This window comes from Astatotilapia calliptera, chromosome 16, assembly GCF_964374335.1.
Source record: "Astatotilapia calliptera chromosome 16, fAstCal68.1, whole genome shotgun sequence".
In the NCBI taxonomy this organism is placed as follows: domain Eukaryota; kingdom Metazoa; phylum Chordata; class Actinopteri; order Cichliformes; family Cichlidae; genus Astatotilapia; species Astatotilapia calliptera.
The window spans coordinates 34,018,875-34,035,308 of NC_137437.1; the positions used below are offsets into that span (position 1 = coordinate 34,018,875).

At 42.7% G+C, this 16,434-nt stretch overlaps 1 protein-coding gene across 3 annotated transcripts in view; it reads left to right on the plus strand.

Moving 5' to 3' along the window:
- The window catches only part of hdac4 (histone deacetylase 4), a 121,069-nt gene extending 105,030 nt beyond the window's left edge, over positions 1-16,039 (plus strand). For all 3 annotated transcript variants that reach the window (XM_026144284.2, XM_026144285.2, XM_026144286.2), the window contains 7 exons: positions 930-1,049; positions 1,145-1,242; positions 7,242-7,360; positions 8,079-8,212; positions 14,236-14,320; positions 14,506-14,647; positions 15,404-16,039. In XM_026144284.2, coding sequence (XP_026000069.2) covers positions 930-1,049; positions 1,145-1,242; positions 7,242-7,360; positions 8,079-8,212; positions 14,236-14,320; positions 14,506-14,647; positions 15,404-15,443 — 738 coding nt within the window. In that variant the 3' untranslated portion in view covers positions 15,444-16,039. The remainder of the gene's footprint in view (positions 1-929; positions 1,050-1,144; positions 1,243-7,241; positions 7,361-8,078; positions 8,213-14,235; positions 14,321-14,505; positions 14,648-15,403) is intronic.
- The last annotated feature ends 395 nt before the right edge of the window (positions 16,040-16,434 follow it).

Consider the following 16,434-nt stretch of genomic DNA (forward strand, 5'->3'; position numbering starts at 1 on the left):
TTTGTTTCTCTTTATGCTCGTGTTGCATCCCAGAATAATCCCTTCTGCATAACTACTTTAAAATAATTTTTTATACCATAAAGTGTGAAAGAAAGAGACTGTCAGCTGACAAAGGCACAAACGTCTCACTAACTTCTATTAACAAAGAAAAGAAAATAGCTGCTAGATTTATGAGGCAGTAAAAATATAAAAATCCTCATTATGTTATCTGTTCCACTTGTTTTTAAATTGCGAGGGGTTATGAACATAGCAGCCGCAAACTGAGCTCTTGTCTGGCTATTTGGGTCAGATATTATCCCTTTTTTCTTCACAGAGAAAAAAATAAAATTTATAAGAAGGTATGACGGAGCCTTTGTCGTGTCCAGGAGCGGTGCTGTTCAGTGGCATCCCTGGCTGGTCACGGCCATTCCCCAAAGCCTTTGAAGGGCCTTTTAATTTCCTCTCTGTCTGTCACAGGGGGACGCTGAGTGCAGGCTCATTGTCATGGCACTCGCCTCCAGCCGCCGGGACATTTTTAGAAATTGTGTACTGTAGCATTCATAGACATAGACAATGAGGTCATTTATAACTGACGCTTTTGGCAAAAGTGAGCAGCTGTTGAAGTCGAGTGTTTTATTGAATCGCGCTGAATCCTTTTGTGACATCGCAACAGGCTGGAAGGAGATGATATAGTCTGGCAGTATAGGACTCTCTCTCTGCATCAGTCAGCTGGTCCAAGTGGAGGTGCAGAGATTGATGGTCCCGTTTCTGTGAATCTCATTAATTTCCTCAAACCTATTCATCATAATCCGTCTTAATGACGAGGCAGTCTCTATGTGCCCCTGGTATTTGGTTTTTCTTTGACCGAAGAGATTTAAAGGATAATTACACTGAAAATATTATTATATGCTTATTTTTTAATAAAAAAATGCCCATTATAATCTTTCCAGGATGTCCACCATGGCAATGGAACCCAGCAGGCCTTCTACGCTGACCCCAGTGTCCTTTACCTGTCCCTGCATCGTTACGATGATGGGAATTTCTTCCCGGGAAGTGGCGCACCCGATGAGGTAAAGACGACAAATGCTTTTAATAAACCTTTCAGACCCAGCCTTCGGTCAGCCCACACATAACAAACCCAGTCACGTGTGTTTGCGCTTCCTAGGTGGGCAGTGGAGCAGGTGAAGGTTTTAACGTGAACATGGCCTTTACTGGGGGACTGGACCCTCCTATGGGGGATGCAGAGTATCTAGCTGCATTCAGGTAAGACAGTGATGTCACTCACTGCAGTCTAACTCTTCCTGTCATAGCCTTGGAGTATGAAGTACAGTGTGTAACAAATTACCTGTTGGTAGCTGTTAAGAACTTATGGTGCTCACCCTTATCCCATCTGATTCCCATTAGGCGCGCTCCTATAACTATACATAAGCTTCCACAGATACAGGCATGCACTCGGTGCAGACATGTACCTGTCTCTCATACATTTTTAGTTCACACAGCTGGAAAGGAGAAGGCCTGGATTGGTTCCAGCGCTCTTTGAAGATGAGTCCATGTTTGCAACTGTCTGTCCATCTGGCCCGAGCCCGACACATCAAACCAACAGGCCACTGGCTCATTGCGGCTTTAGGCACGCAATCCCCCGGAAGTACACCTTAGCTTCTTAATGCACCCCAGAACCCAGGGTGCTCTCGCTCCCCATCTCTCTCCTTTGTATTCTTCTCTCTCCTCCTCATCCTCCTCTTTCTACCCTGCTCTTTGCATCTGCGTTGATGACAGCCACGTAATGTATGTCATACTGCAGCTATTACTTATAATCTATGACTGAAGTCAGTAGCTGCTGCCTCATTCTCATTCCCTCTACCATCATAGACGTGCTACTCTCAGGAATTTATAAATAAATAAAACCACAAAAAGAGACTAGTAACCGTGCTCTGTATTAAATCACCTTTTAAATGTTAATGACTGTGTTGACAGTTGAGATGAGTATAACTGAGAGCTCTCCAATACTAACAGCACAAGAGACCATTAGGAAGACCTTAAATTACTAAGTTATTACTTTTATAACTCTGTATTTATATGTTTATTTGCGTTAGGAGGGGAAAGAATTAACCCTGCACACTCATTTCAAGTTTTAGAAATTCTTGAATAGTTCCAAAATATAATCACGAAAACACAGTTAACTGAACCAAAGGGAACTTTCACTCAAACTCTGGCTTCCTGTGATTAAGAATTTGCCTCAGAAAATAGAGTTCACGCTTTTTTTTTTCTCATTTACAATTATTTAATATTTAATTTTACACTCTTAACGCACACTGGACTAAAAGTGTTGCTGTCATCTGGATCAACTTTTCTTATGCCCTTGTTTTGTGTGCGTTTGTCCTGGAGTGATGAACACAGATACGTGCATTTGCATATCAGCCTGTGCATGCTGAGGTTGTTAATGCGATTGCGATTCAGCCTTCTTTGCGTGAGGCAGAATAGGAGCTTGGTGTTCATGAACCTCAGGTCGTGTCACCATTAATTCCCAGAGGCTCCAGAGGTATTGGACAATTTATATGCCCCACGGGGGCACCAGCAAACCTGTGCGCAGGTCATAGATCTGTCACAAATGCACGCACACACACACACGCATGCATGCACTCATTGTCAAACAAATGCATCATGCCCTGATTCAAATTTGCATGATTGTGTGCAAAATGTGCACAGTGCAACAGATGTGCAAATGCACACCTTTCATATCTGTTTGCTCACACATCTACAACCCAAAATAAACACCTGGTGAACACAGTTGCTCTTTCACTCTTATTACTTGTGTGTTTTGGTCTTTTCCTTCCTCTCTCTGTCTTGAGGAGGGGATGCGTGCCTTGCAGCCAGTACCTTCCCATTCCTCCTCTGGCCTGTGCCACGTTGCATTTGCAGGGGATCAAGTCTGAGCCTCCAGAAAGCACAGAGAAAAAAGATAAGAAAATTGGCCCTAATGAAAACCAGAAGCACCGTCTCTTTCCCCGTCTCTCTCTCTCTCTTCCTCTCTCACTCCCATCCCACCCACCCCCCTCTTTTTGCCATGAACTTGGAAAGACGAGAGAGGAGGAGAATTAAATTTAATTCAAACCAGCTCTCCGCAGAGCCAGATGACAGGGCTTTGAAGTGTAAGTGTGCGTGTGTGAGTTTTTCGCTCTCTTATTCTCCCTCTTCTCCTGCTCTCCTGTTCATTTTTTATGAACGAAGGGGGGAAGCCTGCAGTTTAACCTTTTGTTTGCTGGTTTGACAAGTGCTGCTCCCTCTGAAGGATCTTTCTTTCCTTTTTTTCCCCCATGAGAATGAATTTCTCTGAGCTTTAAAGCTTACAAATATCTAATTTGGTGGCATTTTCATCTAGACCAGAGCCAGTCATCCTATACAAAATGATAGGATAGTAATACTTTTTTTTTAATATATATTCTGTACATGACAGTACTGCTTTTCATGTTACAAAGCTGAAGTACATGGGATCACAGGGCATAATCAAGATCTGGCAATGTATAAATTCAGGACTAGATTAATTACATACAGATGTGTAGTCCCGAGAGAGGAAGTTTTTCTTGGCTCAAAAAAAAGACAGCTATGCCGAGACCTATTGCCGCGTTAACTTTTTCGAGTGTGCACATTTGATATCATGTTGGGTGACATGTGCCAAATACTAAAAGTGCTCACTGGAATCAGACAAGGAGAAATTACTTGGAGCAGAGTAAATGAAAAAGAGTGTGCATTATAAGGTTGAGCATGGTCAAGTCTTTTAAAGCGGTGCCAATCGAAGATATGTGTTCGCCTCCACAGATTTTACGCATGGAGATCTGTTCATACAGCTGAGGGAATGCTCCTCACTCTGTGGACAGGAGCTCCTTCTCTCTGAAAAGACTGAGAAAATACCCCCAGTGATGTCACCAGGCTTATTCTGGCTTGCAGAAACAGGAAGTGTAGGATTCGTTGTTTTCCCGAGCTCCGCTGCATCTATTTTGAGTATTCTTATTAAAGCCATCTCATAGCTGAAGTGCAACAGCCATTCAGCATTCCTTTGTGCTCTCTGTGCATGCAGACTCAGCTGCACCTGTTGCTAGGTAAGCCAAACAATGCTAAACAAAAGTTTAGACCACATAGCTGTCAAGTAATTGCATTTGTAGTTAAATGTAACTGGGAGACAGCCAGCAGTGGTTTAGATTTCAGCCTCTTTGGTCAGGATGTCCCATCGCTTACGGCTCAGTCGTAAACTCTCCCCTCCCTTAATTAACAAAAAGTCTTTTTCATCTCAGCGTGCATAGCCTCTGATTCACGCACAATTAGCCCTTCTCAAAACCACTTACTTCCCTCTCTGCCAGCCTGGTAATTGATCACTGCGGCTTTTTATTTGTTTAAATGTCAGGATATTATTCCAGTGGGGTGGGGTGTGGAACTGTCGACACCAGCAGTTTTCAGCATTGTGACCAGAACTAGTTGCTGTTTGTATTCAAGGTTGGAGGGGAGAGGGTGGAGGAGCCCTTGGTGGTTGAGGCATATCCTCGGCAGTCAAGGTTTCCCACCAAGTCGTGTGTCAGGCCACATAAGCGTCTCTGGCAGGCTTCTTTTAGTGTGGGGTCTTTATGGCCCCCAAATGTTAATGGGCCAAGGCTGTATGCTTAAATAAATGTAGCAGTTAGTCAGAGGGTTTAGCAGAAGTCCTTTTTAATTTAACATAAATCCAAACATAATTATCTGTGTTGCTCGTGTACACGTTTGTGTTGTTTACGGCTGTCTGACTTGAAGTATATGAAAGGCTGGAAAACAGCAAAAAAAAAAGATGCAGTATGTCACGTCTTTCGCCTCATTCATCCACTCTTCATTTATGTCTTTACTCAATTAAGTTCACTTTGTTTTTCATCCTATTCGGCCTGACGTTTTCATCTGAAACGCTGCCAGCTGCACGATAGCGCACAGTGACGCTCACACTCTGCGTATACTTACTGTCTGGGACTCCCAAAAACCTCCCAGTGCTACCTCCCACCTCTCCCTCAGACAGCTGTGTGTATGTAGGAGTGTTGTGTTGTGGTGGGGGGTGGGGTGTGCACAGCTAAGGGTTATAATTTGGTGGTGAGCAAGAGATGGAAAAACCTGCGGCCTACGGAGCTCAGGGCACGCTGTTCACCCACAGCTGGCAAACCAACACCGTGTTCCTGAGGTCAGCAAAGTACAGGGGACCTACAACGAAACCCTGTGGTACTCCATCAGTCACAGACCTCACTAAAATGCTACTTGCCCAAATATCCCAGGCCCCAGAAAAATTGTTGTGCCATGCCAGAGGTTCCACAGCGAATGACAGAGACACTTGTTTTGCCATCTGGGAAGTCCTATTTATGAACTCAGTTAGACATTGTAAATTATGCTAAACCAGAATGCTATGTCACATGATACGTCTGTGCCCCTCCTGTTATTACTAGTTCGAGGATTGATTATTACAGGTTCATAACTTATGGAAACCCCATAAACATCTAAAGTTTTCACTTCTTAAAAGTTGTGTTATTGTTATTTTGTGATAGGACGACAAAAAAAGTTAAATATAAACAGCTCTAATCTTATTTTATCTAATCTGCTTGGTCAAAAACCCTTTCTTCAAAACAAGGTCATCCTATAAACCGACTGGATTTTCCAGCCACAGCTTGCAGTGAATCATTCCGCACTATTCCACTGTTGATTTGATTTCTGTGTATGACACATTGCACACAAGCAGTCAGATGAAGGTTGTACACAAGCAGCCCTCATTCACCACACCCATCCAGTCTTAGTTATCCTCCGTACTTAACACGCATACACATATGCAATTATATCTGTCCTTCCGTTTTTCCTTTTTACTTAAGGTTCATGCGGTTCATTGCACTAAATTTCCAAAACTTCCACTTCAAACATTTATGTGGCAGTTTTCCTTACCACACACATACTGTACAAACAAACTGATTAGTTGGATGTTTGCTTTGAAAACCATGAAATGGAGAAAAATGACCGTTTAGAAATTAAAAAAAAAAAAATACTGCAATTCATTGACAGTGCGAGTGAATTGTAGCATCCTCAGAGTGGAAGAAAGCAACATCACGAGGGCACTAAGAACACTGAAGCCATTTCTTAGTATATTGATTTTATAGCAGTCCTTGTTACTCTTCTTTTAGTCATCAGAGCTAACACAATACTGATGCAAAGCCATATAGCAGTCCATATATGCCTAAAGACGATGGCAGTTATTAACATAGTTTTCAGCAGCTCTACATACTATTATCATCACTTTGTCCTTCAGATCAGTCCATCGATCTCAAAGCAGAGGTCAAATCTGACATGATACTTTAAGTCTATATATGGTACTTTCTATAAGCTGCCAATTTATAATAATTTTTGTCAATTTTCAAACAATAAATCATCAAGTTAACCTTGAAGACCTTGGTAGATCTAACCCAAATTTTAATGGATTATAAACATGACTGCAAAGTTCAACCTTCCGAGCTATCGTGTTTAATAACCTTGGCTGAGGTAATCGTTATTTGGTATTTATAAGTCTGTCAGACCTGAGTTTGTTGATGTGAGCACTTTGGTTTTTGTGCTTCTTTAATGTCCACGTATGCTTTGTTGTGAGTTCCTTATCCTTTGACACAGTTTCATGTATTGGAAATATGGCAGTGGGAAAAACGAACTGTTTATATTCACATGGGACAGCTTCTAATAGTGTTATAATTTAATCTTGAAATCTCAGGCTTGGTGGTTTTGATTCTCCTTTTGGTGGTTTGAGCTGCATTTCTTTCTAATCTAAAGTATTTGCTGTATTTAATGCATTTTTTTTTTAAAAAATACATGTTTCATACAGTAAGAGCAGCCCGGTCACCCTGTCATTTAGATCAAATATTAACCATATGTGGCAGTTTAAGAATATCCGGTTGCAAGAATGCCAGTGAAATGTAGTGTGACACTTTTTATAGCCTTGCTTGAAAAATACAATATAATAGTGAGAATTTTCCACAAGGCTGTGTGACAAAATCTAACCTCACTTATCGCCAAGATTTTGTGATGTTTTTGAGAAACACTAGACTTTAAAATTACTTCTGGTTTCTGGCCTTCGTGTGTGGGGGAGCAAGCCAAATAAGAAGCATGCATGCAGATGCTGATGTGTAAGGTCGAAATATAGACATCAGAAGCTGAAAACCTTTGACTGACTGAGATTTAACTAAAGTGTTTTTACGGATACATTACGTTGCCTATTGTTTCTCCAGGACGGTGGTCATGCCTATTGCCAATGAGTTTGCGCCTGATATGGTTCTGGTATCTTCTGGCTTTGATGCAGTAGATGGACATGCCCCACCGCTGGGAGGATACAAACTGACAGCCAAATGTAAGTGCTGATTCAAACTGTCCATTTCATTTCTTCTAAATCTGTTTTTTCTTTTTCCTATGAGCTGAATCATATATGCACATCTTAAGGCGTGCACCACGTCACTCGTGCCGTATGCTGTGTGATGCTACACTGCATTCAATGCTAGGAAAGACTCAAAAACATAAACTCGCCCCTTTTGTGTGCAGTGTGCATATCTAACTTACATATTCAGATAGAGACCCTGGCGTGACAGCAAAGAGCTTTTCTAAAACCATCCAGCAGATCTCAAATAAGAGCTAGGGGTCTTTGTTGTCAAAGAGGGGGGGTTATGGGTGGGTTAAAGAGGATTGCAGGAAGAGGGGATATGGTCGAATTTAGGGGGACTAAAGTATGGCTGAATACATATATAAGAACGCCCCTCATCCTGAGAGGAAAAACATCAAAGGCTGTGACCAAGACTAAACGCAAAGCCACATTTATTAAAATTAAACCTGGCTTATATTAGGGCTTGTTTTTTGCCCCCCAGTAAATCCACAGTGCACTCGCTTTCTCTTTTCCTCTGTGATGCATTCACCCCTTCCTTCATCCACGCTCCAGCCGCTTTTTTTTTCTTTGATCAATATCCAGAAAGGAAGTTAGAGGCTGAATACCATTTCATTCTTCTTCTTTCTTTCTTTTCCTGCTCTTTCTCTCTCCCTCCCTTTGCCATTTCTGCTGTGATTTCCTGTCTGTCCAGGCTTTGGCTACCTGACCAGGCAGCTGATGGGTCTGGCAGGCGGTCGGCTGGTGCTTGCCTTGGAGGGGGGTCACGACCTCACAGCCATATGTGATGCCTCTGAAGCCTGCATCTCTGCTCTGCTTGGCAATGAGGTAAGATGTGCAGAGAGAGAAGGAGAGAGTACTTTAAATATTTGTCAAGTATTGTCAAACTGTTCTTGATCAGCACATTAAAGATGACCGTTTGCCTGTGTCAGCTGATATGTGATGATATGTGAGCACTCATATAATTCTTGCACTGGAGTTTGAGCTCCAGTGCAAGTAGGCGGTTCAGTAACACTGCAGACTTTTTGTGTACACTTTAAATGAATGACGCTAAAACAAAAAGTGTTACAAATGAATCACTGAGCGATGATTTCGGTTCTTGATTTGCTGTTACAATGTTTTAGGATTGAATATTTAAGTGTTTGTCATGTATTTTCTTACATCGCACATAACGGCAGTGTTTTGGTTCATAGTCCCTGCTGAAGGATGAACCTGTTTTCAAAAGTATTTTATTACTACACCACAAGTTTGTACAATTCTGCAACAACAGCAGGCTGATTTTTATTTTTAACTCATCCAAGCCCAAGCTCTTCACATTTTCTTCATCTACCCCACCACTCAGACAGGAAGTGAGCACCAAACACACACACATACGTCAGAGGGAGGATTTCCAGGCAGAAGGTTAATTGTAGAGTGTGTAGGTTGTGGAGTGGAGCAGCTCTGTGATTCATGGCTACCCACAGATTTCTTCTAGCTGGTGTCTGATTCATTGCAAAGGAACCAGCGAACTGCGATTTCAAGTGGAGATTCTTGAGAGACACTTTACATCGAGGATTAATATCCAGACTGACATATATTAACATTTATTTTAAAAATGGAACAATCTAAACTGGAGTCTTTGCCACACGCACAGGCTCAGATCGTTGTCATTGGAGTTGTTTCTGTTCCTGCTAAAACCGTCATCTTCTGCAGTATCAGCAGTATAGAGCACCTTGAAATACAAATACATCATACCATGTGATGTAACAGTGTATTGATGCAGTGTTATTAACATTTTCCTCGGGACACTTTAATGCAAAATACTAAAAAGCAATAATAATTAAAAATGTACTTTTATTTTATAAACTCTAAACAAAGCCTGCATGAAAAACAAAATAAAAATGGCGTTTCTAAAAAGAATCGTAAAGTGCATCGTGAGCACGCTGGCGATGTTTTAACCGCTGACTAAACAGATCAAAGAAAGCTTCCAGCTCATGGGAAATGGCTAAACTTGGAGGCTAAATGTAATAACCTGCCTCTCTGTACCTGCATTTTGCCCACCAATGACTTGAAGCTGCAGTACATAGCACTGCCATTACATCTGTTAAAGCTTCAGGAATTCAAGGACACTTCAGAAGGGCGGATGCTTTTTGCTGTCACGAAGGTTTGTGCTCATGACTTCCAGCTTGAAGGACACTTTCGTTACTCACAGTACCGCCCTGAAGCAAAAATAATATTTTAGGCCAGGGGCTTTGCTTCTAAGGTTTCAGCCGCCTGTAGAGCACCAGTCTCAGCAGGGGTTTGGAGGAGGTACCTGGACGAGTGCCATGGGGAGCTGAAAATTCGAAAATAGGCAGGAGGCAGGGAGCGTCAATTGCCTCGGCTCTGCAGGGCATCCCTCTCACCCGGGGCCCTGTCATTGATACACATCTGAAAGTGGTTACCCTCACACCTCTGCAAGCAGGGTCAGCCTTGGTCTTGGAATCCGATAATAAAAGGAAATGGAGCAATCATTTGAAGTCGGGAGGGAGGAAGCTATTGTTATTAAGACGTGTGTAAGTATTGTTGTACCTGTGCAGGTCTTCGGAGTCTTTTTCAATAAACCTGGCCACTATACACAAGTCCCAACAACTTGGCTTCATCTTTAATTTAAAAAACAAAATCTTGAATAATGATTTTAAATATATTTATATATATCTATATATATATATATATATATATATATATAGATAGATATAGATATATGGCAGGAGCCTGACAGGACATGTTGTACAGAAGGCCTTACTGGCATGTGTTGAATGGGCAGACTGGTTTGAGTAAAGTTGTGAAGAACACAATGATGTTTTTCCCTTTCAAAGATAGAACTAGAGTTTGCATGACCTGCTCCGGCTGGCTCTTTGGCAGCAAGTGATGTCAGCTGTTTGAACAAAGGCAGATCACACGGTTGTTTGGTGCTTTGATAGCTGATAGCAAAGAAGAAAAAGTAGACTAAAATGTCCCTGATCGGATCAAAACAGCAGGAAGCAAGTGTTTCTAACGTAATCTCAGCAAACGTTTCTGTAATGGACAAGGAATGTTGATGGAAAACGTCAGTGGGGGATGGAGCTGGAGGGAAAGGATGGTGGCCTGTTTTCTTGTTTTGTTTTTCTGTCCTGGTAATGGCAAAAACAAAGTTTAGGAACAGTGAAGCCTTGCCAACCTTTGGGTCCAAGGCCAGCTGGGCATCAAATGAATAACAGTCAGAATAAATCCTTTTTTTTTGAATGACTGAGTACTTTCGTTCTCTTTCTTTGAGACTGTTTCAGTTTGTGCATGTGTGCGTGTTGGAGGGATGGACTGAGGCATACGATCACTGCTGGTCAGCTGTGCATTTGTTTATGTTGCTTCCAGCTGCCTGGGGGGGGGGGGGGCGAGGGGTTTGTCTGCAGGTATCATGAACCCAATGCACGACTATAACTGAAACACTGTTCATGCTGTTGGTGCTCTTTAGTTGACCATCATGGACTGGGAGGTAATGCGCAGGTACTGCAAAAGACTCTGTATGTTATACATCATCTTCTCTTCCCCTGTGTCTCGTACTTTCTGTGTTTTACTCGAACTTGTGTGAGAGTTCTAGCCGTACTTTCTTTGGCAGGTTAAGACAAGCTTTGCTATAATGAGTATTGGGTTTCTTTTGAAAGCAGCTCAAATTAGCTGGTGGGAAGAGTTAGGGAAGAAAATTGCTGAATGGACTTTACAGGCTCTTTTATTCAGTCTCACTGCTGTAATGCATAATGCTGAAGTTTCTCTAGTTAAATAGCTCATGAATGATGCATTGGCAGCTCCACTAGTCAACTCTGAACTCTGGACTAATTGATGATTGCTCACAAACAGATGTTGGCCCAGCTCGAACCACGGTTGTTAGCAATTATTTGATAAACAACTGGCTAATATGCTAATTGTTACCAGCTGTCAATGAGGTTATTTTGTGCGTTTACACTCCAGTTACAGTAAGACACTCGACTTCACCTGTCCCCCTCTTTGGATCTGACTGTTCCCCCACTAGAGCAAGGCTAACCCACACCTTTATTCCAAAAAAGGTGGCCTGCTTTGCACAGTGCACATCATTTCCTTGTTTACTTAGCATAACATAATCAACTGGTTTTAGCGACCGCCGACACATGCACACATACACAACAGTAAACAATGGATGCCTTGTGCACTTTTTCTTTGTTGAACAAGTGGAATTCCTCCTCTTTCCACTGTTTTGGTTTCAGCCTCTCTTAGGAATGTTTTTACCGGGCCACGTTCCTTTCGCTCAGCTCATGGCTTTCCATGGTGTCTCAGTTCCTTTGGGCAGGAGTTTTTGTATTTTGGACCGCTGTGTCACAGAGCGATGCAGACCTCCTCAGAGATTATTCAAACCATCATTCTCTCGCACTTATCTATCAAAGACTGCGACACATTTATAATGACACCAAGATCCAGACATCCGGCCAAGGCCAGTACAACCAACTCAAATAAGCAGAATTATCATCACAGAGGATGTCCTGGAGAAAGTTGGGCTTGTGTTAGAGTACGCTTGCATATCTGTATGTGTGTGTATATGTGCGTTTGCCACACCTGCTGGGTGGGGCCCCTGGACTACCCTGACAAGAGCCATTAAAGTTTATAAGCGTGAGGCCCAGCTGTCAATCAAGCTGACAGACTGCCCCTATCCAACTCTGCTCTAACGTGAACCTCACGAAACCCCAGAGAACCCCTGACCTCGCTCTGACAGGGAGCTGACGCACGCTGGATTTGCACGGGCTGGGTAGTTCTGGGCTGGAACTGGCTTGGGTTATGGTGGGTAGATGGTGGCTGTAGCCTGGAGGTTGGAGGAGTTAGTTTTGACTAAAAGATTAATGATTTCAGTCTACAGACTTGGAAATTTTGAGATGGGATAATAAGCACTGCTGTTTCCTTCTCCGCCACAACTAAAGTAATGTTACACCACTTTTAAGGAGCAGAGCTGCATACGACTCGGGTCATTTCATGTGCTTCTCTCCCTCGTTTCTTTGTCCAGTCAGTTAAATGACATTTGAAATTACAGTATCACATAAATGTGATTTCATTTCTGTGAAATGGCAACACCAGAGAAAAAATCCAGACATTTATTCCGAGTTCAGCTCTGCTGAAGAGGCGGGATATGAAGGAGAGCCGGCTGACACGGGTTGACGCGTACATCATTGCCAGACTAAATGCGGCGGTGAAGAACCGAACCTTCTGCGGTAATTGAGCTCCATGGCTGTCGATTATTGAGTGCAGCAGCTCGTTCTCGTAGCTGGGCCTCACTGCTGTACCTATAACGGCAGCGAGGCAGATCTGTCACTGCATCTTAGGTTAGTGTTGAGGAAAGGTGTATTTTAACCCTAAATTGAAGCAAGCCGTGAATTAAAATGAAATAAGAAGTGAACAGAAAGGAAACAAAGAGGTGACTGAAAACCATCAGCAAGGTCCCGAACGGCCCTTTGGTGCGTTGAGGGTTTTGTTTGGATTTAAACAGTATGGAAAAGTAAGGCCGGCTTTGACTTATTACATAGATAAATAGTTGGAGTTGATGGACGGTCATTAAGCTTTAGGAAGCTTAATGACCGTCCATTGTTACTGTATGTTACTCTGGATGAAAGTGTTGGCCAAATATTAAATAGGCCAATGAAAATATTGTGCTAAAACTGTGTGCGCGCGCGTGTGTGTGTGTGCGCGCGCGTGTGTGTGCGCGCGCGTGTGTGTGTGTGCGCGTGTGTGTGTGTGTGCGACCTCTGTCCATTCTTCATTGCATGATGTAGCCTGTCGTGCCACAGTAGGATTAAAGTATCCCTCTCCCCAGACTGCCTTTTCCCTCTTCCCTCTGAACTCCTCCCACACACTATTTGTTTTAATTATAAGAAAACTTCCAGCCTCGGCCAAGCGAGACCAACCGACAATGACTTTTTCCTCTTCTCTCTGGCATTCTGCTCACAAATCTCAGGCCAAACTGTTTTTCTTTCTCTCCGTGTCTCTCTTTACATGATTCTCAGTCAGTGCTTTATTCCGTTGGGGTTATGACTGAGCAGAAAAGGGATGCATGTTGTCTGTGGTGGAATGTGGAGCTGAATGAGCCTATTTGACAAAATGGGATGAGAAAGTGTCGTATGTGCAGTTGGCCAAAAGGGAAATTGAATCATTCCGGGTTGGGAATGCACTTTGGGGAATAGCCCTGTTTTCTGTGTGTTGCAGTTGGAGCTGAGCTCTCTGAGGATTCCATTTTTCGTGCGTGCACGTGTGTGCCAGTGCAAGCGCTTGGGTGAACTGGCAGTTTCTGCTTTAATGCATCTGTTGCACTAGCATGTGTCCTCGGAGTGGGACGCTGTACAAAGCACGCATTGTCGATTGTGTCAAAGAGTAGCAGAGCTGCTGATGAGTGGGAGGTGGTGTGCATCTGCAGGCCTATTTTCTATTGTGTCAGCAGCTCAAACTTGCTCCCCACCTCTTGGATTGACTCAACTGTGGGCCGTGGGCCACGATCAAAAACGATCCCTTAAACCTGGAGGGACTCGCATTAGTTCAAGTGAAGTTTTGGAGGGAGGCTTCTGAACAGCTGTCAGTCACATTTATAGAAAGGCCTATCTCGCCATATGCAACTCACCAGAAGAAACGCTGTGATACATTTAAAGCGCTTAACCGATGTTCCCAGTAGACATAGCTTCATCGCCAAGTTAGAGCAGTTTTATTTCAGCAAAGGTGCCATAAGTAGTCTGACAGATGACTCTTCTGATGGTTCAGCGCTGATACTGTAAAAATGTGCATGTTTTTCTTTTGATAGACAAAAACATTTCATGCTTAATTTTTCTATCGTTTTCTGTTCCTTTCAGTTGGACCCCATTCCCGATGAGGTGCTGCAGCAGAGACCAAATGCAAATGCGGTACGGTCTATGGAGAAAGTAATCGAATTTCACAGTGAGTAGATCTTTTACATTTTTTTCCTGCTGGCATTAGAAATAATAATTAGGTGTAACTAGCTTCCCTAAGGGTAAGTCAGGTAGTTGGTAAGCAAAGCTTCTAAATGCTAAACTTCACATTCAAACCCAGTTAGCGGAACATATTATATCTCTGCACACACTCTATCTGCATTTCGTTATTAGGTAAATACTGGTGCTCACTGCAACGTTCTGCCTCCTCACTGGGTTATTCTTTGAGTGAGGCCCTCAAGCGTGAAGCAGAGGAAGCTGAAACTGTTTCTGCCATGGCCTCATTGTCTGTTGCAAACAAGCACATTGGAAAGAGGTAAGTTGATTGTCGTCATTTACAGTCACTGGTTTACATTAGTGTACATTTGGCTCAGGAGGTAAAGCAGGTCATCACGATATCGCAACACCAGAGCCAGAGTTACCCCTGAAGAAGCTTTGCTTGTTTAGAGGGATTGCCAAGAAAAAGCCTAAAGTTAGGTTTACAAAGTTGCTTCTGAACAACAGAAGGTGTTTGCCCATAATGCACAGCACCTTGTTTAATGAAAACAAACACGGCACATCAGCCCAAACACCTCACACCAAGTTGTTTTTCAGTCAGAGGACATTGGGAATCTTGTAGTTAGAATTAAATGTGAGGCTACAGTAAAACCGTTGCCCCGACTGGGCCAGGACACAACAATGATCCCAAGCACAATGGGATTGCTGAAAAAGAAAAGAATCAAAGTGCTGCAGTGGCCCAGTCAAAGTCCAACGTGATTGAAATGCTGCTGTGAGAGATAAATGAATCAATGAATGACTGCGAATCTAAAAAAACTGAAGCAAAGCTGCAAAGAAGAGTGAGCCAAAATTCCTTCATGATGTGAGAGAAGGAAAAAGTCAAACAGAAAATGATGACTTCTAGTTGTTGCTTCAATACGCTACTGAATCCTGTGAAAACTTTCTTTTACAGGACTCTTTCAATGCAGCCTTTTCCTGCTGTAACATTATATGTTGTATTTGTTGTTAATTAGTTGAAACAGTTTTAAGCATCTGTTACTTCTCCTTTGTTCATAGTGTTATCTTTTTTTCACAGGGCTGAAGAGGAACCGATGGAAGAGGAAGCTCCTATGTAAAGAAACATCCACGACCTTTTTGATCACTCAGACTCGTCTGTGGCATTTTATCGTGACAAAAATGGACCACTGAAGATGAGCGACCCTTTTGCTGATCAGCGGTGCACTGAGCAATCAGCATAAACGCGTTGCATTGCATTGCACTTAAAGACTTTTGGATATACGATTGTTTCAGCTATCCCGTAATGACAACCTCCAGTGCCAGTGCTTTTAAAACACTAGACAGACATACTTTTGATTGCCAGTGAGAACCATGCAGAGGACCTACAGTCATCTACTCTTCGTGTAATTCTGCTCTGTCCCTGCTTTATCTTCATCTCTTCGCTTTCGTGAAGACCACCATAGCTATTGTGATTGTTACTCTGGACTAAAGATGGGTTCTTGCTCTTTCCAGATATCTAAACGAGAGGGAAAAAACGTCAGTTTTCCATGTTGTTGAAGGTTACAGATGAGAAAGGTCACAAACCTGTTAGAGTAAAAGACATTTGTGCCTTTCCCCCCACCCCGTCTAAACTTGGTGGAATTTTTTTGAACTCCACTGGAAGAGTTTTGCCTTAAAAATAGTTTTGGGACTGAGGCCTCTTCTCCCCAAGCCCTCACACATTTCTATCCTGGCAAGACATCCACTGCCTGCATGTTGTTGGCACATAGACTGAAGGACTTTGGCATGTTTACCTATAATTCCCTGCAACCAGCCTACTGTCTCTGCCCCCACCTTTTCCCCTCATTTTCAGTGTCAGCTTGGAAGGTAGTTCCCAGCCACAAGTTGGAGGTGGCTCCTTTAAAAAGGAAATTAAGAGTTGGAATTGTATCGTTTAATCACATAGGCATCTTTGTCAGAGAAAGATATACGTAGCATGCACTTTACTGGAGCACTTGGACTTATGAAAGATAGAATCCTGTTTATATCGTATGTAGTAGTTACATAAAAATGAAGCCAAAGCATGACAGATTATTGTCTCTGTAGAGTATAACCACTTACCGCCCCACA